Raw genomic sequence first — 27,111 nt, 5'->3', positions numbered from 1 at the left:
AAGCTAAATTGAGGCCCCCTTGGCACCATGTACCTAGGGAAGAGCTTCCATGCAATTCTCCATCGTCTTTTGTCTCTTCCTATTGCCTGCTACCCATGTCATTCACTAGGCAAGGAGTGGAGTGCCAAATTCCAGATATAGATTAAAGTTTTGGTATCATGCTACCCAGATGATTTCTGCCAGGTGGCGGCGGAAGTTTAATGGAGCGAGTCTGAAACCTTGAATCCTCATCTTTTGCAGAGTGAATGCCCTGATGGATCAGGAGCATTTTACAACCCTATGGAAGATGAAAACAGCATTAAGTCATGATGACATTTTGACACTCGTGACTCTTTTCTCCAATGGGGAATTACTGTTTGTTCATTACATTTATTTTGTTACTAGTGGGGAGTGCCTGGTTTTGCCCAGGAATTTGTAGAAACCAAAAAATATTTCAATTTTCAAACAGTGCAATTTGTGAGTTTGGACCTTGCTCTGACCAGGAGCCAACGCTCCACCAAAGCCATTTCTCTTCACCAGGGAAATGGTGTTGCGGGCTCGTCACAGAGATCTCCCTTGCGTCACTCCTTGGGTTGACCAATCTGTGCATATTTATAGTATTCAAATGTTCACACACATAACACACACCTACTCATATCTTCCTTCCTTTCAGAAGTTTGAAAGCCACTGTGATGTAGTGGTTAGAGGCCTGGGGGAGAACCAGCTTCAAACTGCCACTCTTCCTAAAAAGTCACTGCTGTGGCCGGAAGTCACTTTTCCTCAGCCTAACCCACCTCACAGGGCTGTTGTGAGAGTTAAAGTGAGGGCAGGCGAGAAGAACCATGTAGATTGCCTGGAACTCCTTGGAGACAGGTGGGACAAAAATGGAAAGATGGGTGGATGGATAATGCTGGGATAACAGTCTTTGTTTCATAACTCCATCTTCCTGAACATGAAGTCCCATGGATTTCTGAAAGCCTACATTTGCACTGCTTGGAGCTGCTGCTGCTGCTGCATCATCTGGGGCATCAGGTTGACAAAGGCTGCTGCAGAGTCTCGGGAGTTGAAGCAGCCCAGCCAATGAGAAGCTTGTTTCTTTGAAGTTTTACCACAGTGTTTTTCAATTTTTACCACCTAAGTGTTTTTCAATCCTAAAAAAAGCTCAACAACTTTGGTCAGCCCTCACACATGTCCACTTCATCAGATCTGGCCCTCTTTGAAAAAAGTTTGAGCACCACTGCTCAGAGGGTCTCTTCTCCAGAGAGTAGCTGGAAGTGGGGAGGCAGAAAAAGGTCCTCCTTTCCTTCCACTCTGCAGTTTTAATCTGAAATCTTAGGTTCAGTACTGTGCCCAGAGCTTGCACTAATGAAATTCCCTGTCTCAAAACAATGCGCCTAGAACAATGCGAGTTTCGAACAGTGAACCCAAGGTGTTAGGGAGCAACATCAGAGGAAGGCTATAGATGCTACCAGAGAGGCTTTGATCCAGAGATGCCAGGGCTTGAATCTGGAATCTTCTGTGGACAAACATGAGTGGCAGACCCTCTCCAAAAGCCATACCATGACACCACAACAGAGGTAGGGTTGAAAAACATGTTTCCTTTTAAAAAAAATATGCTTTTTATTAGTTTTCTTACTTAACAAACACACACAAGAAATTAACAAAAATGATCAAAAACAAAAACATCCATCCACCCATAAATCCATACGTTCCTACAAAAGAACTTCAGTCACCATGTTCTTAATTCCCAATTCCTTATCTTCCCCAATAGACTTCCGTCTTCCTCAAAGTGGGTCTGTCTTATCTATTTGTTAAACTGCTTCTTTAATCATTTCGCCATTGCTTTTGTTATCTGAATACTATTCTTATAATCCAAATTGTGGTTTGCGAAAATTAATCAAAGCATGGGTTTTAACTTGAGGGCACTGCTTTTTAAATTATTCTTTATGAATTTCCCACTCTTTTTTGAACTTTTGGTTTGGCTGTCTCCTAATTGTCTCCGTCATTTTTGCCAGTTCGAGATATTCAAATAATTTATCTTGCCATTCCTCTTTTGTTGGTACTAATTCTCCTTTCCAATTTCTGGCAATTAATATTCTTGCTGCTGTTGTAGCATCTAAGAATATTCTCTTTTTTCATTTGGAATATCTTAATCTAAAATGCCTAAGAGGAAGGCTTCTGGTTTCTTTATAAAAGTTTGCTTAAACGTATTTTTCAATTCCCCATATATAATATCCAAAAAATTCTTAATATTTTTGCAATCCCACCATATATGAAACAGTGTCCCTTCTGCCTGTTTACACCTCCAGCACGTATTAGATCTCATTTTATACATTTTGGATAGTTTGCTGGGAGTTATATACAACCTGTAAAACATCTTCAAAAGATTTTCCTTTAGTGTATAACAGGGCGTAAACTGCCATTCTTTATTCCATAATCTTTCCCATGCCGATAGTTGGATATTTTTTATTGAAATCTTTCATCCACTTAATCATTACTTCTTTAACCTCTTCATCTTTCACCTCCCATTCTAGAAGAAGCCTATACATTCTAGATATTACTCTTTTCTTAAAGGTAAAGGTAAAGGGACCCCTGACAGTTAAGTCCAGTCATGGACGACTCTGGGGTTGTGGTGCTCATCTCGTTTTAGAGGCCGAGGGAGCTGGCGTTTGTCCACCCCGCAGACAGTTTTTCCGGGTCATGTGGCCAGCATGACTAAGCTGCTTGTGGCTCAACAGAACTCTGAAACCAGAGCAGTGCACGGAAACGCTGTTTACCTTCCCGCCGGAGCGGTACCTATTAATCTACTAGCACGGTAGTAATTCTTTGTCTACTTTTTCTTTTTCCATTGCAAAACCATTTTTCTTGTCTATCTTAAACACCTTGTTTAGTTGATAATATTGTAGCCAGCCTGTTAGGTGATGTTTTATTTCCTCAACCCCCCCCCCCACTTTCAATTTGTTATTTTCTTCTTCTAATAGATCTTTATAAGTGGCCCAGTCCCCCCGCCCCCATATTTCTTCTTTTCACTGCTATGGCCTCCAAAGGGGATAGCCACCAGGGAGTTTTGGGTATCAATGTATCTTTATATTTCCCCCATACCTTATATAGTAGTTTCCTTATAACATGGTTCAGGAAGCCTCTATGAATTTTAACTTTCTCATATCCCAGGTATGCATGCCACCCAAAACGGCTATCAAAACTTTCCAAATCTAGTAAATCTGAGTTCTGCAGTGTCATCCAATCCTTTATCCAACATATCTAGTATAGCATCTAGATCAAGGGAAGTAATAGTGCCACTGTATTCTGCTCTGGTCAGACCTCACCTGGAGTACTGTGTCCAGTTCTGGGCACCACAGTTCAAGAAGGACATTGACAAACTGGAACGTGTCCAGAGGAGGGCAACCAAAATGGTCAAAGGCCTGGAAACGATGCCTTATGAGGAACGGCTAAGGGAGCTGGGCAAGTTTAGCCTGGAGAAGAGGAGGTTAAGGGGTGATATGATAGCCATGTTCAAATATATAAAAGGATGTCACATAGAGGAGGGAGAAAGGTTGTTTTCTGCTGCTCCAGAGAAGCGGACACGGAGCAATGGATCCAAACTACAAGAAAGAAGATTCCACCTAAACATTAGGAAGAACTTCCTGACAGTAAGAGCTGTTTGACAGTGGAATTTGCTGCCAAGGAGTGTGGTGGAGTCTCCGTCTTTGGAGGTCTTTAAGCAGAGGCTTGACAACCATATGTCAGGAGTGCTCTGATGGTGTTTCCTGCTTGGCAGGGGGTTGGACTCGATGGCCCTTGTGGTCTCTTCCAACTCTATGATTCTATGATTCTATAAGCAAGCCAATTTGTAATAAAGTTTCAGGTCTGGCAGTGTGAGTCCCCCTCTGTTCTTGCTGCCTATTAATAATTTGTGTTTTATTCTAGGTTTTTTATACCGCCAAATAAATCTCGATAAGTCTTTCTGCCAAGACTTGAAACATCCCGTCCCCCCCAGTTACTGAAATGTAAACATCATCTTAGGGAGCACACTCATTTTTACTGCAGATACTCTCCCCCAGAGCGACAGGTTCAGCATGTTCCATATTTCTAAATTCTTTTTGATTTCTTTACACATCTTTATATAATTAGCGTTAAAAGGATTGCTGTTTTTATTTGTAAACAGATTCCCAAGTATTTGACCTCATTAACTATTATCAGACTTGAAATTATTTGCAGTTCTTCTTTGTCTTGTGTATGCATACATATTTTTTGCCAACAGTTTAGTTTTATTTAAATTTATTTTAAATCCTGCCACCTTCCTGTATTCAGAAATTTTTTCTAATCTTTTTGGTACACTTTTTGCCGGATTTTCAGTAGTTTTTATCAAATTATCTTCAAAGGCCTTTATTTTATATGATTTACTTCCTACTACTACTCCTTTTGTTTCTGGGTCTTTTCTTATTGTAATTACATGTTTCCGTATCCTTCTCAAGATGTCACACATGAGCACAGGGGAAGCTTGTAAGAATGCTCACTGACACGTTGAAAAAGAAGTCAGAAGATGCTACTGTTTTGCATATGTTAATTTATGCATCTAGAAGAAATTTAGAAAGAATTACTATAATCTAATTCAGGGGTAGCCAACAAGGTGCTCTGCAGATGTTCAACTCCCCTAATTCCTGCCTCTTGCCACACTGCCTGGGGCTGATGGGAGCTCTACTCCACAGCATCCACAGGGCTCCACATTGGCGACCCCGATGCAAACAGGTGTGCTTCTCAGTCTTCTCCCCAGGTGCAAACAGTTGAAAGTCAGTGTCAAGGCCTCTGCTCTTCCTTCTTGCATCCCCCACCAAAAAGACTTAGACCAGGCAGCCAAGTTCAAACAGAGGGCTCCTTCAAAGGAAAGAATGCCAACTGCCCTTCAACAAGACTCTCCTCTGTAAAGAAGGGCAGGTGGTCACTTTATATGCTTGTAAAACCCTGAAGGACACCCCCCCATATGCATTCCTGAAGACTCTCTGCCACCTGGTTTATGGTGTACTCATTTATTCTGCAATAGCTTTTCTTCCATTGATTTGAAAGCCAGAAGGATGATTTCAGCTGAAGATATATTTGGCAGCCCCCCGCCCCAATAATCGGATTACAATCTGTTTTCATGAGCTCAGTACATACTTGAGCCTCTGCACTGCATGGGACATCAAACTATGGTGCTTTTTGGTGTTCATAACTGTGCATTTGAGGCAAAATTTATTCCTCATCTCTCAGATATGTAACATCTAGAGAGACTGGGGAGGAGGAGGTAGCTGAACACTGATGAATGATTAGCAGCTCACAGTAACAACATTTTAACAAAGGATTGACCAGGGACCAGAAACTAGGGACGGTTGGACAACATGGGTTTCCCAGGTGTTAGTTAAAGTGTCTGGCAGGAGGACCAAAATGCAACTTGACGTGAAATCTTCAGAGAGCAGAGCTCTCAGGATGTTTGTCATTTATCCACTTTTACAAGTTTTAGATGTCAGGAAAAAACAGTTTAATTCATTCCTCCCTTTTAATGACATTTTGATAATGCCTTTTAATCTTTGCTGATGACTTAAGTTTTTTTGTTTGGTTTATTAATGTGTATTCTGTTGTTTAAAAGTTGTTTAATTGCAGTTAATCTGTTTTAAGGGACGCGGGTGGCACTGTGCGTAAAAGCCTCAGCGCCTAGGACTTGCCAATCGAAAGGTCGGCGGTTCGAATCCCCGCGGCGGGGTGCGCTCCCGCTGCTCGGTCCCAGCGCCTGCCAACCTAGCAGTTCGAAAGCACCCCTGGGTGCAAGTAGATAAGTAGGGACCGCTTACTGGCGGGAAGGTAAACGGCGTTTCCGTGTGCTGCGCTGGCTCGCCAGATGCAGCTTGTCACACTGGCCACGTGACCCGGAAGTGTCTCCGGACAGCTCTGGCCCCCGGCCTCTTGAGTGAGATGAGCGCACAACCCTAGAGTCTGTCAAGACTGGCCCGTACGGGCAGGGGTACCTTTACCTTTACCTTTAATCTGTTTTAAATTTCTGAGAGGTCTTGGTTTGGTTTAACAAACAAAGATTGTTTCATAGCCTTCAAGTCATCAGAGTGCCATACAAGATAAAAACAGAAGCAAGTATACAAACACAAGTTCTAAAAAGGATAAAATCAGCACAGCAAGTTAAATAAATAGATGATAGATAGATGATGATAGATAGATAGATAGATAGATAGATAGATAGATAGATAGACAGATAGACAGACAGATGATAGAACAATTTCTTCAGATAGACAACTGTTCCATAAGTGACTGGCTCACTTCTTGTTGCAACTGTTTTTAAAAGGCATGATCCAAAAATACTTTAATAAATAATACACAGAGAGACTAATGATCCATTAAGTAGCAATTTGTGAAGGGACTACTGGTCTAAGGCATTTATGTCATATTTTGTGTAAGATGTGTTTGAGCTATAGTTTTATTGCTCTCATTATGGACAACATGGGCAAAATGTGTTTTTCCTCAATAGATGTGGATGCTTTCTAATTACATGGCAGGTGCTCTGGCCTGGACTCTTCATCAGAGCTAGTTGTTCAATATATGCTCCATGAGGAGCTAGTATCTTGAGGAACGTACATGCGGCAGCTAGACTGGTGACTGGAGCTGCTGTTGGGACCTATATCACTGGTCCTAAAGGATGTCCACTGGCTCCCAGTACATTTCCAGACACAAATCAGTTTCGGTGTTGACCTTTAAAGCCCTGAATGGCTTCGGACCTGAAGGAGTGTCTCCACCTCCATTGTCCAGCTCGGACACTGAGGTCCTCCTCTGAGGGCCTTCTGGCAGTTCCCTCATTGTGAGAAGAGAAGTTATAGAGAACCAGGCAGAGTAGTGGCGCCCACCCTGTGCAACACCGTCCCATCAGATGTCAAGGAAATAAACAACTATCTGACTTTTAGAAGATACCTGAAGGCAGCTCTGTTCAGGGAAGTTTTTAATGTTTGATGTTTTGTTGTGTTTTTAAGATTCTGTTGGGAGCTGCCCAGAGTGGCTGGGGCAACCCAGTCAGATGGGTGGCTTATAAACAACAACAGCAACAAGAACAACAGCAAGATGGTTAGTTCCATATAGAAGCTTTTCCTTTCCATAAACTATTGGGCAAAGAAAGTTATGCAAATATAGAAAATTACAAGGAAACTTAGGGAATTTGTATCTGCCTTGTCAGATGAGAACTTTACATGCCTCAGTGTGGAGCAGTGGAGACACCTTGTGGATGCTCCCTCTCAAAGCAAAATCTGTTCTTGCTAAGGTTTTGTGCTAGAGGTCCTGCTCCTTTTCCTTTACCTAACCTGCCTCTCTTAGGCCACATTTGTGCTGTATATTCAAAACACTATGATATCACTTTAAGCAGTTTTGTGAAAGCGATAGTTTGTTAAGGGTGCTGAGAGTTGTTAGGAGGCCCCCATTCCCCTTTCAGAGCTGGGAAGAGGGACTGATTGTTAAATCACCTCTGCAGAGTTGCAAGAGCACTTGCGCTCATGGTAGGGTATTTTAAAGTTATATTCCCTCCAGAAATATTGAGGGAAGGACATTTGGGACCGCCAGTGTGAAGAGCCCTGCAATAGAGTGTTAGCTGGTCTGCTGTGTTGGGGGGCTCTGTCACTTAGGACTATGGCTTGAGGTTGAATCCAGATCACACTGCATGAGAGCCGCTCAGGCCTTCTCCTGTCAAAGAGGGATGAGAAAGCCCCAGGGAGTTTGTGAGGCAGGGCTTGCTTCCGTACAATGCCTGTTAGAAACCCTGCTTGGTGCTGCAGAGAGTGAACTGAGGGCTCAGCCACACTTACCTTTGACCCGTGGCTTAAAGCTCTGAGGCCGAGCCCTTTCTTTCTGCCTTGCCAGTTCCCCCAGGAAAACCCACCTTTTAATGCTGAATTGGAGCAAACAGCAATATGAGTTTTCCGTGGAATTGTTTTTAGCAGTAAGGCGTAGGTTTTTGTGGGGAAAGTGCTGGGAGAAAAGAAAGTGCTGGGACGGAGCTTTAAGCACAAAACTCTGCCTAGAAACATGGCACAAGAGGACATCTAATGAGCCCCTTGTTGAGCTAATGGCATGGAATACAGATACCAGCCAACAAGGGCATCATGCTTGGAAAACATATTCATAGCTTTATGTCATGCCATTATCAGTAGCAGGCGCCAGTGTTTATAGATGTCTCATTTTATTGCGCCTTTATAATGATATTATCAGCATCTCTCCCAGGGTTTGCAAAATGTATCACCAGACTTCTCTACCCCACATCTCCTCAACTTTTTAAAACCAGGCTCATTGGTGGCATCCCAGATATCTAAAATATTTGCAAAAGAATTTAGCATTTATATTTCCCAAGTGTCCTTGCTCTTTCATCCTAAAACTGTTCTTCCAGGGAGCAGCTTGATTAATTCAACGTAACATCTTTAAAGAACTGACATTTATTTGTGTATCTGTTACTTATAATACCATTTATTTTGAATACTTTCAACCAAAGGAGGAAGAGTGTGAACTACATTAATCACGGAGGATCGTGCAAATGTGCTCTCCTGTGTCTGTTAGGGGTGCACAGATTTTGCAAGATTCGCTGTACCCCCTTCCATGAGCAGCGCTCAAAAAGCAATATTCTGTCTGGGGTGCTCCTCATGAGAGCAGTCCCCTTCATCCTTTACTTCCTGAGGGATCATTGCCTCTTTGAGAACCAGCCCCCTTACAGAGCTGCACTGCCCTTCCATTCCCACCCTCTCTGCTGGGATGGGTGCTGGGGGGAGAGAAGACACAGGCAGGCTGCTTGCCTCTCCTCCTCTTCCTTGTTCCTCACCACGAGTTTAATCGGGATTTTAAACATGCAGGGCTTTTTTTTGGGGGGGGGGGAGAGAAAGGTATCTCCATTTACTTCTTCTTCCTCTCCTTGCTCCCATCCACCCTGCCCCCCTCCTTGACAGCCTGAGTTCGCTGTGAGTCCATTTGGTGCAATTCAGCTTGGCATCTTGCTGGAGCAATTACACAACCCCAGAAAGAGCAGTTTGGAAGTGGAACCCGTAAGCCAGAGGGGTGGTGGGATCGCCTTGTGTGGAGGAGTTGGAGCAGAGGCAGGAGAAGCATCAGTTGGACTGGGCGGCCTTCAAGGGACCCCTTCAATTCTGTGATTCAAATGACAAATACGTCACCCAATATCAGTGGCATTCTTTACTCAGAAAGGGTCAAGGGCAAGGGGGAGACCATGGCCACGCTCACACCTTTCATTGAAAGCTATTAAAACACTTCAAATAGTCATGGCTTCTCCCCCAAAGCATTCTGGGAACGTAGTTTGTTAAAGGTGCCGAGTGTTGCTGGAGTCCTCAGTTGCCAGAGTTGCCTATGAAAAGAGATGGATTGTTAAAACACGCTGAGAATTCTGGCTCTGGGAGGGGAATAGCAGTCTCCTCACAACTCTCAGCACCCTTCCCATAATTTGGGAATAATTACACTTCCCATAATTTGGAGGGGGGAGCTTAAAGTACCGTATTTTTCGCTCTATAAGACTCACTTTTTCCCTCCTAAAAAGTAAGGGGAAATGTGTGTGCGTCTTATGGAGCGAATGAAGGCTGCGCAGCTATTGCTGAAACCAGAACAGCAAGAGGGGTTGCTGCACAGCAATCCCTCTTGCTGTTCTGGCTTCAGGGATAGCCGCTACAACAACATTTGATTCAGAATAATTTTTTTCTTGTTTTCCTCCTCTAAAAACTAGGTGCATCTTATGGTCGGGTACATCTTATAGAGCGAAAAATACGGTATATGATGCGAATGTGGCCAAAGAGTGCTCTATGGGGACATACTCCTATGTGTGAAATCTTTTGAGCTGTGATCATGGCATGGAAAAGGAGATTTTATATTACTGTGTCTCTAGAATTTTCACTATATATATATATATATATATATAGAGAGAGAGAGAGAGAGAGAACTGTGTACTTTATTACTCTCACAGAACAGGGCTGAATGCCACTGTTTTACAGAAGCTGACTGTAGAGGAAAACAGATTTTAGACAATGGAAAATGATAAGGGTTCTGCTTGATCAGTAAGCTACCTTCTAAATAGCCAGTGCTTATCTTCTGATTATGTCAAGGCTTTAAACAGTTTATTATGGATGTTTGACATATGAACACACAGCAACCACTTAATGCAAGGAAAACCATATGAACAGGGAGAAAAGTTTGCCAGAAGAAAAATGAAATGAAACCACTCATTACAAATGTTGTTCTCTAAGCAGATAAGATTCATCTTGAGGCCTAATAAGGAGAAAATATCTCAACATAATGTAATAAAAATAGAGTTAAACAAGTTATTCCAGTGAAATATTCAAGCTTAGTTATGTGACTGGTTTGAACATCTAGGGTTTTTTTGGGGGGCGGAGAGGTTAATGTGTACATTTTATTAGTGGAACACTCTTGAAGCAGAACAGTTTCTTGGAGTAAACAAATGACATTCCATCAGGGTCATTCCCACAAACTTTTAATAGGGTTACCCAGTGGAGAAATACAGTTCTCAAGAATTGGTATGTTAATGGAAGATGTGATGGTTGAATGATGGAGCGATGCCATTCAGTTGCCCAGAATGGAACCAAGCAAGAATGGAACACAGGGTTTTTCCAAAACAAACAGACAAACAAACAAACAAACAAACAAACAAACCAGTTTCAACAAGGAGAAATAACAGAGATGGGTACAACCAAGATGCTAACATCATAAAGCTAACAAAACACTTTACTCAATCTTCTGCCATTGTTTTAGTATAGCAAGAAAGGATGGACACTAAAAGTGGGTGGGTGGGTGAGCCCTGACTATTAAACTTCTCCCTGTTCCATTTCTCATTTGCTTCACATGAAAAAGATATAGGATGCAGAGCCCCCAAATATTCCACAGCACCTTCCTACAATGTATTTCACTCTTGATACCATGTGCTGTCTTCAACATGAAGTTCCCAATTTGGTGTAGTAATTTAGGAGAAGCAAACAGCCATACATTTACAACCACCAGCAGCTGAACTAAACTTTCTTAGACTGAACAAGCGGACAGACATGCTGTTAAGATTCTGGGCACCTTACAGATCCAGTGACACCTGTTGTGGTGAGGGGTGTCCATGAAGGAGGATGTGGAATAGGGGAGAGGCATGGAAATGGGGTTGGTCTGTGTGCAAGGGAGAGAGGATGAAAGTAAGCAGGAGAGTGGAGGAGACAAGGAAGTGAAGGGTGCAAAGGGGGGTTGCAAAGAGGGAGAGGGAGGCAGCATGGGAATGGTTCTGAATATGAAAGCAGGGGCTTGAAAGGAGTCTGGAGACTAGCAGGCAGAAGGTGAAAAGGGTCCTTAGTGGTTGCAATGTGGGCGAGGAGGAAGATGTAGGCAGTTTCCATGGGGGTGGTCTCTGTGCAGGGGGGCGGGCGGTTTGCACAAAAGGAGAGGGAGGGGAGGTGTGGACATGAGGGTAAATGTGCAAATGGGTGCAAAGCAGGCCTGCAGAACTGAACAGAGACGTAGCTTCAAAAACTGGGTTGGGAAGATGAAAAACGAACCTGGTTCAGTAACTCGCAACTTACAGTAATCTTGCTGTGCACATTCGGTTTAGGAAGGCAAGAGCCATCAAGTGCTGTTTGGCTCTGGTTTCGGGAACCAGCAACATATCCTGACTCTCACAATAGAGGTGATCTCATAGGGTTCGTCATAGAGCCTGTGAAATACAAATCCTCTCCTCTCCCCATTTTTAAAGAGGGACTTTACAAGTTGCAGTTCCACTTTTCAAGTCTGCCTATTGGATTGCCTTTTCTTTGTGACTTAGATGCTGATTGATTTGGTGAAGGTGCCCAGAGTATAATCAGTTCATTGCTGCCCTTCCAAATTCTATTCCATTTAAAAGTCAAAATAAGCAACTTTTTACCTCTTTTCTCTTCCCTTGGGTGAACACATTTTTCTTAAGACGTGCAAACAGATTGCATAAGAGAAAAGAAAGAATGTGTTTTTTTGCTTGTTTGTGTTTTTGTTTGTTTTGTTTTAAAGCAAATGTAAACTGTAGCCCCTTGCTGCATAGATAGGATGAACCACGAGGCCGATGCCTTTGCCTTCTCAAAGATGCTTCTTTTAAATGGTGGTCCAGCTGGGAACTTTCAGTTATTTTCTAAACAGCTTACAAGTACGGACTCTTCAGATATTGATGGAAATCACCAAAGACCTTGCTCTCCTGCAGCAGGAAGAGAAAATACATTTTTGTGGGTAGGTTGCAGGGTTTTTGATGCACTTACTTTCAAGGTGTGTGTGTGTGTGTGTGTGTGTGTGTGTGTGTGTGTGTGTGTAAATCTTTCATTTTGTGAAACATCTCCTGCTTAAGCCTCCTTCCACGAGGCTTCTTCAGGTCAGGAAGTCAAGGAGGTGGCAGTAAAGGTCAAGGCCAAGGTACCCCTGCCCGTGGTGGAGGTGGCAGAGGGCTGGAGAAATGTTTATAGAAAGAAAAGCACCACACTTGCCCACCTCCCAGCTTCACCCCTTGCTTGAAATGTCACATCTGGCCATGGTGACACATGCCTTGATTACATCCCAGCTGGGCTACTGTAACACGCTCTATGTGGGGCTGCCTTTAAAAAGTGTGTGGAAGCTTCTGATGACCCAAAATGTTGTGGCCAGACTGCTGACTGGGGTCAGTTACAGGGAGCATGTAACTCCCTTGTTAAAAAAACTTCACTGGTTACCAGTCTGTTTCTGGGCACTATTCAAAGTGTGAGTTATGACATGGCTTGGGCCCATGGTACCTGAAAAATCCTATCTCCCCATATGCACCCTCCTGGCTGTGCAGCGAAGATCCTCGGGTAAAGGCCTTCTCTTGGTTCCATCAACATCAGACACAGAGCTGGTGCTGACCTGTGAGAGAGCCAGACCAGCTTCTTCCTTGCTGTCCTTCTGCCAGGAAGCTAAGACCTTCCTCTTCAGACGGGCTTTTGGAAACTAAGGTGCAGGCGAGGCTGGTCTGCTGCCAGGGCAAACTGTATTTTAATTGCTCGTTTAATTTTTGGTTTTTAACTAGTTGGTTTTCATTACATTGTATTTTATCGTGTTGTTTGTAAATCCTGTTAAGTATAAACCTTATAATGAAGCTGAAAAATGCAAGCTAATGGGAATTCTGGTCTTTTCATCTACTATGTCACCCGTTAATCTTGTCTGGGCTAAGCATATCCAGCTCTTCTGAGAGCTCCCTCACGGATTTGGTTTTCAGACCCTTTACCAGCCTAGTCTTCCTAGTTTCCCCCTTCTCAATATCCTCCAGTGTGCCAATATCCTGTGAACCAACCCGAGACCTGCAGGTATAGGGCAGTATACAAATATAATAATAGTAGTAATCGCAATAATTAATAATAATATCTGTCTTAAAATGTGGTGCCCAGAACTAGGCAGAGGATTGGACTAGAGGACCCTTGGGGTCCCTTCCAGCTCTAAGAGTCTAGACAAGACTGGTAGAGAAGTCATTCTGTGTACTTTCTCACAGCTCTCCTTGTCTGTCCTTCAGAGCCCCCCACTATCAGGCCTCCTGACTTTTTGGCACCTACTTATAAACTCTCCCTTCCTCATCTTTACCAAGAACCAAACACAAGATGGGGGGGGGGGAGGAATCAGCTGGCTTGGGGGAATAGTTTCGGGGAAAGAACCCTAAGGGCAGGGAAGGCCCAAAGAGGCCATTGGGGACGGAGCATGCTCAGTAGGCATGGAATGCTGGCTGACGGTTGAAGGAGGGGTAGAAAACATGGGGTGAAGTGGTACAATGGAGAACAATGGGAAAGGGCATGACTGGCTGGAACCCTGAGAAGCACTTGGCACTGTAATGGTTGGTTGTGAGCCTTCCTTGATGCAGTCATCTTTCTCGGTCTCCTGCTCTACCTCAAAGACCTAAGTTGCTCTTTCTCATTGGTGATTTCCACCACACCATAACCCCATTGCATGGGAGAGAGTTCTGTTCTCTCTCTCTCTCTCTCTCTCTCTCTCTCTCTCTCTCTCTCTCTCTCTCTCTCTTTCTCTCCACACACACACACATTAAAACAAAGAAAGAGCAGTAACTGTACATAATTAACTAACTAAGGCAACTTTCGGAGAGGATGGTTGGAACACTGCCATGTGTTTTGTCGGGATTCTTGTTTCTTTCCTCCACTGTAGAAAATGGCTGAAGAATCTCTCAGGTCAAAAATGAGGTCCTGGGAGCAGACTGTTGTGCTTAATGTGTGGCAAAAACAATCTTTAAAGAAATATGGGAAAAAATTATCTCTCTATCTGCTTAATTAAGATTCTGGAGGTGGTATGAGTCAGGATTGTGTGGCTGCCCGCAGCTGGTGAACTGCCACATTTATATAAAATTGATTGAGGTTATTTATCTTTTAAAGGCATTTGTCAGGAACGAAGCTCACCAGAGCGCAGGGAAGAGTTAGACTCAGAAATTGAGCTAAGTGAGAGAGAGAGAGAGAGACTCTGTAGATGAGAGCTGACTAACAGAGCCAAGAAGGAGCAGTTTGATCTCCCCTTCCCTGTTAGCTCTCAAGAAGCAGGAGAGTTAGGAGGCAGCCAGAGCGTTGCTAGGCAATCAGCAGATAAGCAGAGGACTGAGACTGAGTTAAGTGAAAGTGCGGAGGGTGGCCAGCCTCTCAGTCCCGTTTTAGATCAAAGGACAATGAAAGGGCAAGAGGGGAAGGGCGGGAATTTGGTGTCCTTCCTGCTGTGGGAGGAGTGAAGCTTCAGACACACCAACTATTGTCAATGCGAGCAGGCGAGAAGCCATGCTCTGGATGTGTGTTTTTCTGGTTTTTTTTGGGGGGGGGGTGTTCGTAAATAAACATACATAAAACTGCCAGAGAGTCATTACTTCTTATCGGGGGTTGCTCGCCTGCCTGAGATCATTACAGCATTTATATACTAGGGATGGCATAGAGAGCAAATCGCCCCATCTGCTCCTGAGTTTGCACATTGCTCGATTCCCCCACTTATGCCTTAGGGATCTCATAGAAGGTTGCTTTGGGTTGGGAAGGGGGAGAAATTCAATTCAGTTCACATTAAAAGAAGAATTGATCAAATTTGTGCTTTCTAAAACAAGCTGAAGAAAAACATGGCCATCCTTCAAAATTCAGGTAGGTAGCCATGTTGGTCTGCCGTAGTCGAAACAAAATAAAAAATAAAAAAATCCTTCCTTAGAGACCAACTAAGTTTGTTATTGGTATGAGCTTTCGTGTGCATGCACACTTCTTCAGATTCTTCAAATTCACACATCCAAATTTTGTGATGATGTTCTCCCAGCAGTGTTTACAAAAATGTATATATTAGTGGGAAATGTGCATCAAAATGAATATACTAGTGAGAATAATGTACAAAAATGCATCAGATGAGGAGAAAATGCTTGAGAAATGTGTACATTGTTAAAACACATACAAAAACACATTTATTGGGAGAAAGTTGGGATGTGGGAAAGGGCTTTCTTGGTGGTTGCTCTCAGACTCTGGAACGCCCTCCCTAGAGAGACTTGACTGGCTCCCTCCCTGCTGTCCATCTGCCAGCAGGTGAAGACTGTTCTATTCCAAGAGGTCTTTGGGAACTGGATGTTTTTTAACGAAAGGGTTTTTAATAGTGCTGTGACATTTCTGCATTTTAACAGATTAATTTTGACATCATTTTAATCCTGTTATAGTTCAATTACCTTTTAACTATTATATTGTCTGGAGGGTGGCAACATGAGAGCAGGCCTTTTCTGCAGTGGCTCCCTGCTTGTGGAATGCTCTCCCCAGGGAGGCTCACCTGGCACCTTCATTGTATGTTTTTAGGTGCCAGGCAAAAATGTTCCTCTTCTCCCAGGCCTTTGGTTGATTAACATCCAACATGGGTCTCTGCCATGGGAGCATATTCACCCAGTGCTTTTCAAACTGCACTGGCTCCTGGTAGAGTACAGGGTCAGATTTAAGGTGCTTGTTTTTAAGTTGTAATCATTCAACTTGTTTTTATTATTGCTTGTAAGCCGCTCAGAGCCCGGCCTTGGCTGGGGAGGGCGGGGTATAAATATATTATTATTATTATTATTATTATTATTATTATTATTATTATTATTATTATTATCCTGTACCCTTTGAAATGTCTTTGTGTGAGGGGGTGAAGGGGATATTGGTTTGTGGGGTTTTTTGTTCTTGTTCTTGTTATATTTTATTTGTTTTTATCTCACATTTTTATTGTAAACTGCACTGAGATCAACGGATGGTGGTATACAAATTTAATTAAAAATAAAGAAATATGTTTTATCCTTTTATCTGTTGTTTGTTTTTATTTTTTGTTTAGATTGTGTCATCCATGTCCATGGCACTTTATAAGGATTGAGAGAATGGGTCCCTGCCTGAAGGAGGTTACAGTCCATAAAAATGGTCAAGAGAGGAAGGTGGCTGGGGAAAGGGAGGCGGGGCTCAAGGGAGAAGGTTGGGTCCTCAACAGCTATGACTCCACGGAAATGACATCAGTGCTGTTTTGACAAGGTCCCTGCTGAGCGAGTCTGGCGCTTTCGCTGAAGAGCTGTCCCTTTCAGGACAAAGTGTTTCTGTGGGTGGGGGTGGGAGGGCATCCATCCCAGCTCCCCCTCCTTGTTTAGCCCTGCCGTCAGAAGGCTTTCATTTTCAGCCCAGCAGGAAGCAAAGAAAGCCCTGAGCCAAAGGAGAAGGAAGTTTCTAATTACCCACAATAGCTACTATGTTACAAGCTGCTTGGCTAAGAAAAGGCAAAAAATAATAATGTTTGTAATCCAAGCAAAACAAATTATTTTGCAAGTTGACAATTGGATCAGGGTGCAAGCAGGCTTGATAACACGGCTATCAGTGCTTTGCAGCTTGGCCGGCAACCGGTTTTTGCTGTGCTTAGAACTGAGCAAGCACTGGCAGTCCACCAAGGCTGGCTTTGCTCAGTGGCTTATTCTCATTTTCGAGAGAGGCTTTTCAGCTTGTCCTTCTCCCTGTGAACTGAGGCATACCTAGAGTTCTCCCCTCATTCACTGCAGCTGGTCTCTCCCCTCTGCTCTGTCAGCTGAAGGGCCTCGGAGGAGACATCTGCCAGAGCTTCCATTTTTATTAATGACATTGGAAGAGGGGATTTCAAGAAGCCGCTTGTTATTTGTTCCTCGGCTCAGAAATGAACCACAGCAGCTCATATTTGTGTGAATTATGGGGCAGATGGACAACAAAAGTGCACCATTTAAGCCCTTTAAACACAGTGACAATCATCAGTCTTGTTTAGATACCTGTTTGGATATAGGGACTGCCTATATATCTTCAAGTCAGGGTGGAAGACATATTTTTGTTAATATCACCTGAACTTTTTTCTCCCATATTTACAAATAATAACAATGAAAGCTGAAGCTTTGTAACTGTTTTTCCATGACCTCCCCCTTACAATTCTTTTGTGAAATCCTAAGAAGAAAATTATTTTAATGCTGCTTTTAATCAAATTTAAGCCATTTTGATTCAAAACTCCATTAACTTTCCTGGAAGTGCCTTTCCTGCAACTTTTTCAATGATTCCACTAATTCAGAAAAGCTCCTGTACCAGATCAGCAGGAGTGTCCCAAAATACAGTAAATAGTGAACTGATTTCTGCACATTGCAAATGCTAAGCTAGCCCTTTCAAGGAGGATTCAGTTGTTAGAAAAATGAAATTTAAAGCTTTTCTTTCTTTCTTTCTTTCTTTCTTTCTTTCTTTCTTTCTTTCTTTCTTTCTTCCTTCCTTCCTTCCTTCCTTCCTTCCTTTCTTTTTTCATGGAGGCTTGTGCAGATGGAGCAATAAGTGAATTACTTAATCCTTATGGAAGCCTGTGTTCCAGATTCTGTGGTTTACCTTGGTGGTTCACTGGGGACCAACCCAATTCAACATACCCCAGACTTGCGTGCACATTGAATCGAAGCCATTCAGTTCGATTGTGCACTTTTCCAGATTTTCAAATGCATTTTTGGTCCACAAAAAGTATTAGTATAGAGAGTTTCCATGCTGCAGCAGAAGTTAACTTTAGTGAACTAAATCCTTGCTTGGAGCACACCTTTAGTTGAAAAGTATTCAGTTTGACACTTGGTGTAAAAATAATAAATAATAAATAATAAATGAAGTACATACCTGATATGAAAGTTTCCATAGTCCTAGCTAACTATCTAGTTGGAGGAACAAAGAGGCCATACTTGTTCCTTTGCTTTCAGAAGATAGACTTAACATGTCCTCTCACCTCGGGGTCCAGAGAAAGTGTCTGAGGAGTAGGAAGTGGTAAACAGCATGCATCCTAGGATTTATTACTCTAAACATTGAAGAGGTAGTCAGCACAAAGATAAATTTATAGGGACAGTCAGAGAAGCTGAAGAACCCCCCACTCCATCTGTCTTAACCCATGCAACCCCACTCAGCAAGCTGAATTGCACCCAAACTTCCATCAAAATGGACATAGAAAAATATGTATTTTACATAAAAAATGCATGTAAAACGTGTCTTTTGCTAATGAACACACTGAAAAGCATGGGTAAAAGTGTATTCATGTGCACAAAATACTGTTTTGCTGTTTGTTCCAAATTGCATTGCAATACTTTGATCAGTCTCCTGTCAAAACTCACCAAAACTGTTAATAGCAACATTCTGTGAAAAAGAACAGGCTGCAGATACTTTCTGGTGGTGATGTGGAAACACTTTTTAAAAGTTGCAATTAAATAGTAATTGCATCACCTCTCCTACTCACCTCCCATTTATTTTCTCGCATCGTTAAGACTTTGGCCACCATACAGAACTGTGAAGGGGATTTGGACAAAATGTAACCCAGCTGCTTCTGAGCCAGCTCTGAGGAGGACCAGATTTCTCTGCTTTCCCTGTTAGTTCTGTGATCTCCTGAGCTAGCAATCAGTACAGGCCCCCTCAAATGCCGAGAGGGATTACTGGTGCTGCAGGAAGTGATCCTGGGAAAACATGAATCTACTACTTTTTCTTTTCAAGTGTGTGTTGCAGGAGATGGGGAGTGGGAGAAAGGGGACTGGACCCCCCCCCCCCCCCAGTTCAGACTTTGCAGCTGCTTGTATGTAGATCAGGATAATCTGCCCCTGTCCTGTGCTTTGCCCACCTCAAACAGTGCAGGTGGAGAGGCACCTGAGTGAGCATTTATCTCTTAAGTGTTGCCAGATCCTGATACAAAGTCACTGGGTGGCCAGGAGCAAAGGAGGATGGGATGCATCTGTACCTGGAGATGCCAATTTTCTGGTGGGGGGAGGGAAGAGGGACGACTTGGTCTGTTCCAGTGCATTTTGAATAGCACTGTTATCTGCAGAAATTAGTAGGCATAGTATTTCATTGCACAGAAATAAGCATGGTTGCTTGCTTTTTGTGGGGTACCTTTATCAACATTATTAACAGGCCTAAAGTGTGGTAGCAGGCTGTTACATCAAAGCATATACAAAGCAAACAAATAAATAAGAGGAAAACATTGGTGACACACCAATATGAATAAAGGCAACAATATTTCCCAGGCTGGCATGGGTGGTGAATGTTGAGCATCTAAAGTTGAGCATAGGAAATAATGTCCCACCAGATGACATAAACATGTTCTCGATCCTCTCATCACCCTTGAAACATGCAGTGTGTGTGTGTGTCTCCTGCCATCATAGCTAAAGTCTGTAAGTCTTATACCAGGGCTGTCCAACAGGTTGATCATGATTTACCAGTCGATTGCGGGATGCCTCTGGTCAATCGTGGTCAGTTGCTGGATCCTCTGCAACAACTTCTAAAAAAAGCTCAACAACTCTGGTCAATCGAATGGGTAGAAATACTGCCAGTTTTTGTGTGTGGTGGTTGTAGATCGCAGTCTCTTGGAAGTTGGACAGCCCTGTCTTATACCATTCAATCAGATAGACAATTTACAATGTTTTCCATTGCAGGGTCATTGAAATCCTCTCTGCAGCTAACATCCATGTCAAAAGCTCTCCCTATCCTGCCTTTTGACTGGCACCCTCAAACTTGCAAAATACACATGTGCATTAAAGAATATGTGAAAACACAAGGAAACAAAACAACATGAGCCCAGCTAGAGCAAGAGCAGAGGTCTGGGCCAACTTTGACTGCCTCACTTTCCCTTGGAATCCTTCCCTCTGGGCAGTTGGTAGTGGGTGGTCCAGTGATGGTGGACGTGGGCTTTGCCTGCCCTTCTCACTCTCTCCTGCCACTTCTTCATTGGATATTTTCCATTCTTTGGCTTGATAACTGTATTGCAAAATTCAAAGAAGGGTGAGTTTCAAAGAAGAGCTTTGTAATGCTTCATGCACTGCAAGAGTGGGGAATCTCTGGCCATCCAGACATTGCTCTATGATGGCCCCCATCACCCCTGACAATTGGCCTTGCTGGCTGGGGCTGAGGGCAGTTGATGGAGCCCAACATGCTCTGAAGCATCACAAGGCTGTATTGTTTGGGAAGTGAAAATCTGGTGAGCTTGCATTAAAATGTGACCCCATGAATTTTCTCCTCCATCCCTAGGCGGGGAGCCCATGCGGGGAGAGGGGCCACTGCGACCTTCTTGCCTATAGAACCCAGGGCCAACGGTGTCCCCAAGCGCACCCGAAGCAGAAGTAGTGAAGGCTGGGTTGGGGAGCTCCAGCCCGCCATTAGCTTCTTTCCACTCAAGCTTTCTGTTTGTGCTGTGGTGGTATAACCCAGCCCTATCCATACTCATGGCCTTCTCGCTCTCTCTTTCTTTCAGTTAAGGGCAGTCAGAAATGCGAACTTAATTGTCGAGCAGTAGGTTATCGGTTCTACGTGAGACAAGCGGAGAAGGTCATTGATGGGACGCCATGTGACCAAAATGCAACCTCCGTCTGCGTGTCTGGGCAGTGCAAGGTAGGGATGGTGCCCACCTGGAGAGGGTTTCTTTTGTCTTTATGCGCCATTTCTACCTGCTGATTTCTCAAAATCAAAACTAAACTAAAAAACCCACCAGCAAAGTTTGTGCATGGGGAGGATGAATGTTTTGTTTTAAAATATATTGTTTGCCATCCCAGGGGACTTGTCACAGAGACAAAGACAACCTTTCCTCTTTAAGTTTATCTTTCTCCTCTCTCTCCATGTTTGTCCATATTCAGACAACCTTGCGCATCTTCTTGGGCTTTGTTTGTAGCATAGTTGGAAGTGTTGCATTTTCTTGTAGATTAAGGTTACCAGACGTCCCCATTTCCCAGGGACAGTCCACGGATTTACATATCAGTCCCCTGACAAAATCCATCTATTTAGTAGGAAGTTGAAAAGTGTCCCCAGATTCATTGAAAAATAATAATCTGGTAACCTTATTGTGGATGGCAGGTGTGTTTTTAAGGTCAGATTATTCACCAAGCGATCTCTTGATCTAAAGCCAAAGGCTCTTCTGATCCTGAGTGCCTGAAGCTCAACTGGGATCTTCACAATGTAGCTGCTTTGCCACTCTCTGGGTGGTTTTTTTGGAGAAGGGAGATGGGGACACAAATGCAGAGGACAGTATGGCAGTCATCTCACACTTGATAATCTGAGAGAAAGCACCATTGAAGTCCATGGGGCATCCTTCCGAGTGGACATTCGTAGGATTGTAATTTAAAACGTGTGAAAAACCTGCCTCCCCTCCGGCATCCACACCGGCCATTGAGATCAATGGGTGAAGATCTCTGGATGGTGCCGCATGTGCCCCTGCAGCCAGGCGCTCTCAGGCATGTGCTTGCCACATTATGAGACAGGGTCTTGGAAATCTCCTCTCTTACAAGTGAAGCAAGTCCCAGTATGGTTATGTTCTTGACATTTGTTGAAAGGTTTCCTTTCCCCCAAGCCGTCCTGAATTATTTTATTTTATTTTTTGTTTTAATTTAAATTATTTAATAAAAATTATATTGATTGTTAAAAAAGCTAACAGAAGCCCTCAAAAGAATAAAACGGTGAAATTATCCATAAAAATATGGATAACTATGTGAAACGTTAAAAAAATAATTAAAATCAACTATAAGCTGAAACTCAATAAAACAAGTCAACATTCTATTTTTATTTATTATATTTATTTATTTGTATTATGCTTTATGGGACGTGGGTGGCGCTGTGGGTTAAACCACGGAGCCTAGGACTTGCCGATTGGAAGGTCGGAGGTTCGAATCCCTGCGACGGGGTGAGCTCCCATTGCTCGGTCCCACCTAGCAGTTCGAAAGCACCGCAAAGTGCAAGTAGATAAATAGGGACCGCTCCCCGGCGGGAAGGTAAACGGCGTTTCCGTGCGCTGCTCTGGTTTCGCCAGAAGCGGCTTAGTCACGCTGGCCACGTGACCCGGAAGCTGTCTGCGGACAAGCGCCGGCTCCCGGCCTATAGAGCGAGATGAGCGCGCAACCCCAGAGTCGGTCACGACTGGACCTGATGGTCAGGGGTACCTTTACCTTTACCATGCTTTATATTCTGTTTTTGACCACCAATCTTAAATCAGTTTATAACATCTGAAATGAATGAATGAACAAATAGTGGGGAAGACAAACTTATGGCCCTACAGATATGGCTGGACTACAACTCCCATCCTCTCTGGCCATGGCTGTGCTGCCTACGGCTGATGGGGGTTGGAGTCTTGAAGGTCACAGGGTCGTCATCCATGATGCATAGGACTCCACTGGGAGACCAAGGAGGACGGGCAGGAGCTGCTTCAGACATCTCTCTCTTACAGGAACCTCATCCATGGAGATCCCACCCCCCGCCCCCCTCAGCCACATCTCTCCATCAACAACGTTCTTAGTGCCGCCATACTATAATAGCTAGAACAATATTTATGTATCTTGTGGCAGCTTAATATTATTCATGCTATTTGCCTGCAGAATGTCAGGTTTTGCATGACTTATGTGCCATAAGTAGTTTGGATGGCTTGCTTGTCACCTGCTGGAAGCTGTCTTTATGACATTGGTCTTAAGACACTTTTTCTTCCTGCTACTTACTTGTCCTTATATTGTTTTAATGTCATTGTCCTGAGCTACCTGGAGCCCTGCTGAGGAAAGGAGGGCAACAAATGCTTTGAAGGAGTGAATGGCCAGGAGGGACCATGGCTCAGCGGCACAGCCCCTGCAGGAGGCCCCTGGCAGCATCTTCATTTGAAACGGGACCTAGGAGCAGGTGAGGGGAAGCCTCTTTCCCTGCCTGGGATCCTGGAGAGCTGTTGCCCGTCAGAGCGGACAATGCTAGACTGTATGGACCAGTTTTCTGGCCTGGTATCTGGCAGCTTCCTGTGTTCTGCTTGTTCATCAGCTAATGCTCTCTCTCTGCGCATGGCAGAGGGAATCTCTTTTAGGCAGGTTCTGATCAAAACAGGAGAGTGATGGGATTAAAAATTAAAGGAGCTGTCATGTAAGAATGTACAGATTACTGCTAGTTGATTAGCCAAACTTGTACTTTCATTCAAATGACCTAATGTTCAATAAACCTCAGAAGCAAAATTGGCATGTAACTAATCTGTATTCCAGAGTGTTTAGAACTTCATAGCAACTAAATTAATTTGCCTCCCTGCACTCTCCTTTGAACGCTGATGTCAGTAATCCTTTGAATATTTTGCTGGATATTCTCCAGTTACTTGACATTTTGAGAAATCCCGATGTCAATATTTGATATTATTTGCCAGGATCTGATAGCTGGAATGCAATGGATCTGACAGCATGGTATTTAATATCTGACTATATTTTGTATCCAACAGCATTTCACAGATGATGCGTAGTGGCTGTTATTTGCCATCTGATATGTTCTTGCATTTTATGCCTGCCAAAACAATCAATCAGTTGTTGGTTACACTTTCCTTAGCAGGAGAACCTTATTGTAAAATGCAGGAGAAGTGCGGCTGTGCTTCAGTTCACATATTGTTTCAGAAAGTGGATTTGGTAGGTTTGTATTGAATTCCTCCTCCAGCCTCAGATTCATCAGAGAGAGAGAGAGAGCCAGTTTCAAAAAAAGAGAAAGAAGCACCCTCTTTCTTGTTTTAGCTGTTTCTTTTGCTTAGTGCTTTCACATCAAGGATCCCTTTTTTTTATTTACAAAGCATTACAATATCAAGTGATGCACTGATGCATAATACGCTTTAATCTTTCATTGACGTTTTAATGCACATTACTGCTTTGTGATGGGTCTTGGTAGGAGAACACCTGCATTGACTCCAGAAGGTCCCAGATTCAATCCCTGGTCACTCCAATTAAAAGGGTTATATGAAATGATGTTGGAAGGAAATAAGCACAATGGTGGAAACATTTGCACCCAGCATCATAATCTCACTTAGCTTGAATTGCTGCAAAAATGGAAGGAATGGGAACTAGAACTGTAGCTATAAGGGGTGAGGGCTGGCCAGGTATTTTGCCCTGGATGAAGCCTCCAGAGGGGCGCCACTGAGGCTCCCAGCCTGTGTGTGTGTGTGTACGCAAATGCACAGTGTGTGTGTACCAAACTGGGTCTTTGAGCCGGGTGAAATAAAGCCTCGTTCTGCCTCTGTGGGAACTGTGTCTTGGGTTACTCTTTCTGCTAAAATTCTTCTTCTCTATACCTTTTTAAAAAAAAACCAAACAAACCACATAGTGATAGTCCATCTCCTTTTTCTTGTATCTTCACTTGCAAACAGGGTGGTGATGATGAATTATTCAACCCCTCCCCCTGCTTTTAGCAATTCAAAGAGGTAAGGTGAGAATGTCCATTGCACAATTAGGCTATCAAAGGAGCCATGTGTATTTAGAGTTGTCCAGTGCCACTTACAGCAGCCAGCCCTTCCTATCGAGTTCTGCAGGATCTCCTTTTTTTATTGTGCTTTCACTGTGGCTCATGGATAATTGTATCTCATGCCTTGTACAATGTCCTGCACCATAATCCTTTTAGAAAGCTCCGTTGGATTGTGGGATGGTGCCATGTCAGGCCTCTTTTTGTTCTTCTTTTACAGCTGGCAATGCCATTCCTTTCTTGACATAATCATTGAGACTTTCTTTCCCATTCCAAACCTGTTAGCAAAGCCTCTTAATGCTAACAGAAGGGAGGTGGATGATTCAGGCAACAGCCTTGAACCTTGTGCGTAGGAAAGGGCAAATGTGCCAACCTCTTGGTCTCCCAGTTACTGCTCAGAATGTTTCTTCTAACATTCATGTTAGGAGTACAATGCATTCTTATAGGTTACTTTCACAAAAATATGTACTGTTAGGTGTTATTTTCACCAAATATATGAATTTTCATGCACAATTTCCCCTAATGTTTATGGGCAGGGATCCCGAGGGTCATCTAGCCCAACCCCCTGAAATGCAGTAATCACAACTAAAGCATCCCTGGCAGATGACCATCCAACCTCTGCTTAAAAACTTCCAAGGAAGAAGAGTCCACCACCTTCTGAGGGAGTCCATTCCGCTCTCATCACCAGAAGATTCTTCCTAAACTTTAGCTGGAATCTTCTTTCCTGCCATTTGAATCCATTGGTTTGGATTCTACCCTGTCCTTATCAAAATAGCATTTGTGAGGGTGCCAGATACACTGTGGAAATGCACAATAATTTAAAAAGGAATGAGCTAAGCAAGTGAAGTCCTCAGCCAAATGCTTCTTTTTATAGGGTAGTGGCAGAATGGGTGGTAAGTAGACCAGCTTTCGGTTTACCTGTCGGAGGCACCGTGCAGGTGTGACTGAGCAAGAGCTGCCACCCCTGAGGGCCTGGACATTTTCAGCAGAGAGATTAAAGTTCCTCTGTTGGAACAAAAGCTGTTCGGCTGTGCAGGAAGCAGCTTCAGAACGGGGTTGAAAGCTGCAAGACGCAGCTGTCAGGATATCTCTGCTGCTAAGTCAGGGCAAGGGCTGGCCCAATAAATTGTTGCACCTGAGGCAAACCAAGGGAGGAAGGGGTGAGTGAAGATCCACACCAGGAACAAGGGGATAAAGATCCACATCGGGAACAAGGGTAGGAGGAGACCAGCTTTGGCTCCTATCTGCCAAGAGACTGCTGTGGAGGAGGCATTTGGGTGGGTGGGTGGGGGCTGCTGAGGAGCGCCAGATGGATCCTGCTGCCTGAGATGGTTGCCTCACCTTGTCTCGTAGGTTGGCCAGCCCTGGGCTGTCCCAAGTGTTTCCTTGGGCCCCAGGACTCCCCTGTGCCAGGATGGAATGGCACAGGGTGCTCACATTGACTGCATGGCATAATGGGGGAAGACCAAGCAGTGAGATTCATTCAGCACATAGTGGAACTAGAGAACTCGTTCCCACAGGAAGCAGCGATGGCCACTTCCTTGGATGACTTTAAAATAGTAGACAAATTCATGCAGGAGAGGGCTATTGATGGCTGCTAACCTTATTGGCTCTTCTCTGCCCCCACAGTGAGAAGCAGTGATGCTTCTGAATGCCAGTTGCTGGAAACCACAAAATGCTCTTGTGCTCGAATCCTGCTCACTGGTTTCCCGTAGGCACCTGGCTGGACTAGATGGGCTGGATCCAGTGGGCTCTTTTTACATCCCTATGTTCTCATGTTCATCCAGGAAAGCAAGAGATGCTGACACTCAGGCGGAAAAGGACAAATGCCTTGCAATTCAGCTTGCTCCTTTAAAATGTGTACAAACAGCAGCTGGGGAAAGGATCAGGCCATCTACTGTCAGTATTTTGAAGGGGACCGATCTCAAGTATTATGTATTAATATAAAGCTTTCCCACCTGCTGCAATATGTGTGAATTCTGCAGCTGGGTGTCTTTACTGCTATATGGTGCAAAGTGACCCAAAAAGATACAGTGTGTGCAAATAGTAGTAGTTGTAAAATTAGGGTATAGTGACATCTAGTGTTAATCTGACATCTTGTGGTCTCAGCCAGACTTGCACTGGGTTCCATGGTGGCATCTGTCTTGTTGAGAATATGGGGGTGTCGTCAGAAGTGTCAGGCTCACCCTCAAACTGCAGAGGGTACTCCATCCTCTGGTTTTTTGTATCACATTCTTCATTTCCTCACCTCTCTCTCCTTCCACAGTCTAACCCAAAGGCACGTGGCGATGGGGAGCCTGGCTGTACAGAGTAATATGGCATCATACTGAATATGTGATAATAGAACCTGCACTTCTGGCTGCTATCCCTGTGCCATACACAATGTAGGATGTCACCCTAAATG

General features: G+C 43.7%; 1 protein-coding gene across 4 annotated transcripts in view; it reads left to right on the top strand.

Moving 5' to 3' along the window:
* The window catches only part of THSD4 (thrombospondin type 1 domain containing 4), a 360,765-nt gene that overhangs the window by 140,250 nt on the left and 193,404 nt on the right, over positions 1 to 27,111 (top strand). For 3 of the 4 annotated variants that reach the window (XM_028706820.2, XM_028706824.2, XM_028706822.2), the window contains one exon: positions 20,734 to 20,870. The exons of the other annotated variant lie outside the window; for it this stretch is intronic. In XM_028706820.2, coding sequence (XP_028562653.2) covers positions 20,734 to 20,870 — 137 coding nt within the window. The remainder of the gene's footprint in view (positions 1 to 20,733; positions 20,871 to 27,111) is intronic. 4 annotated transcript variants of the gene reach the window in all.

This window comes from Podarcis muralis, chromosome 14 (genome assembly GCF_964188315.1).
Source record: "Podarcis muralis chromosome 14, rPodMur119.hap1.1, whole genome shotgun sequence".
In the NCBI taxonomy this organism is placed as follows: domain Eukaryota; kingdom Metazoa; phylum Chordata; class Lepidosauria; order Squamata; family Lacertidae; genus Podarcis; species Podarcis muralis.
Note: the sequence above shows the minus strand (reverse complement) of the source record. Positions and strands in the feature narration are given on the sequence as shown.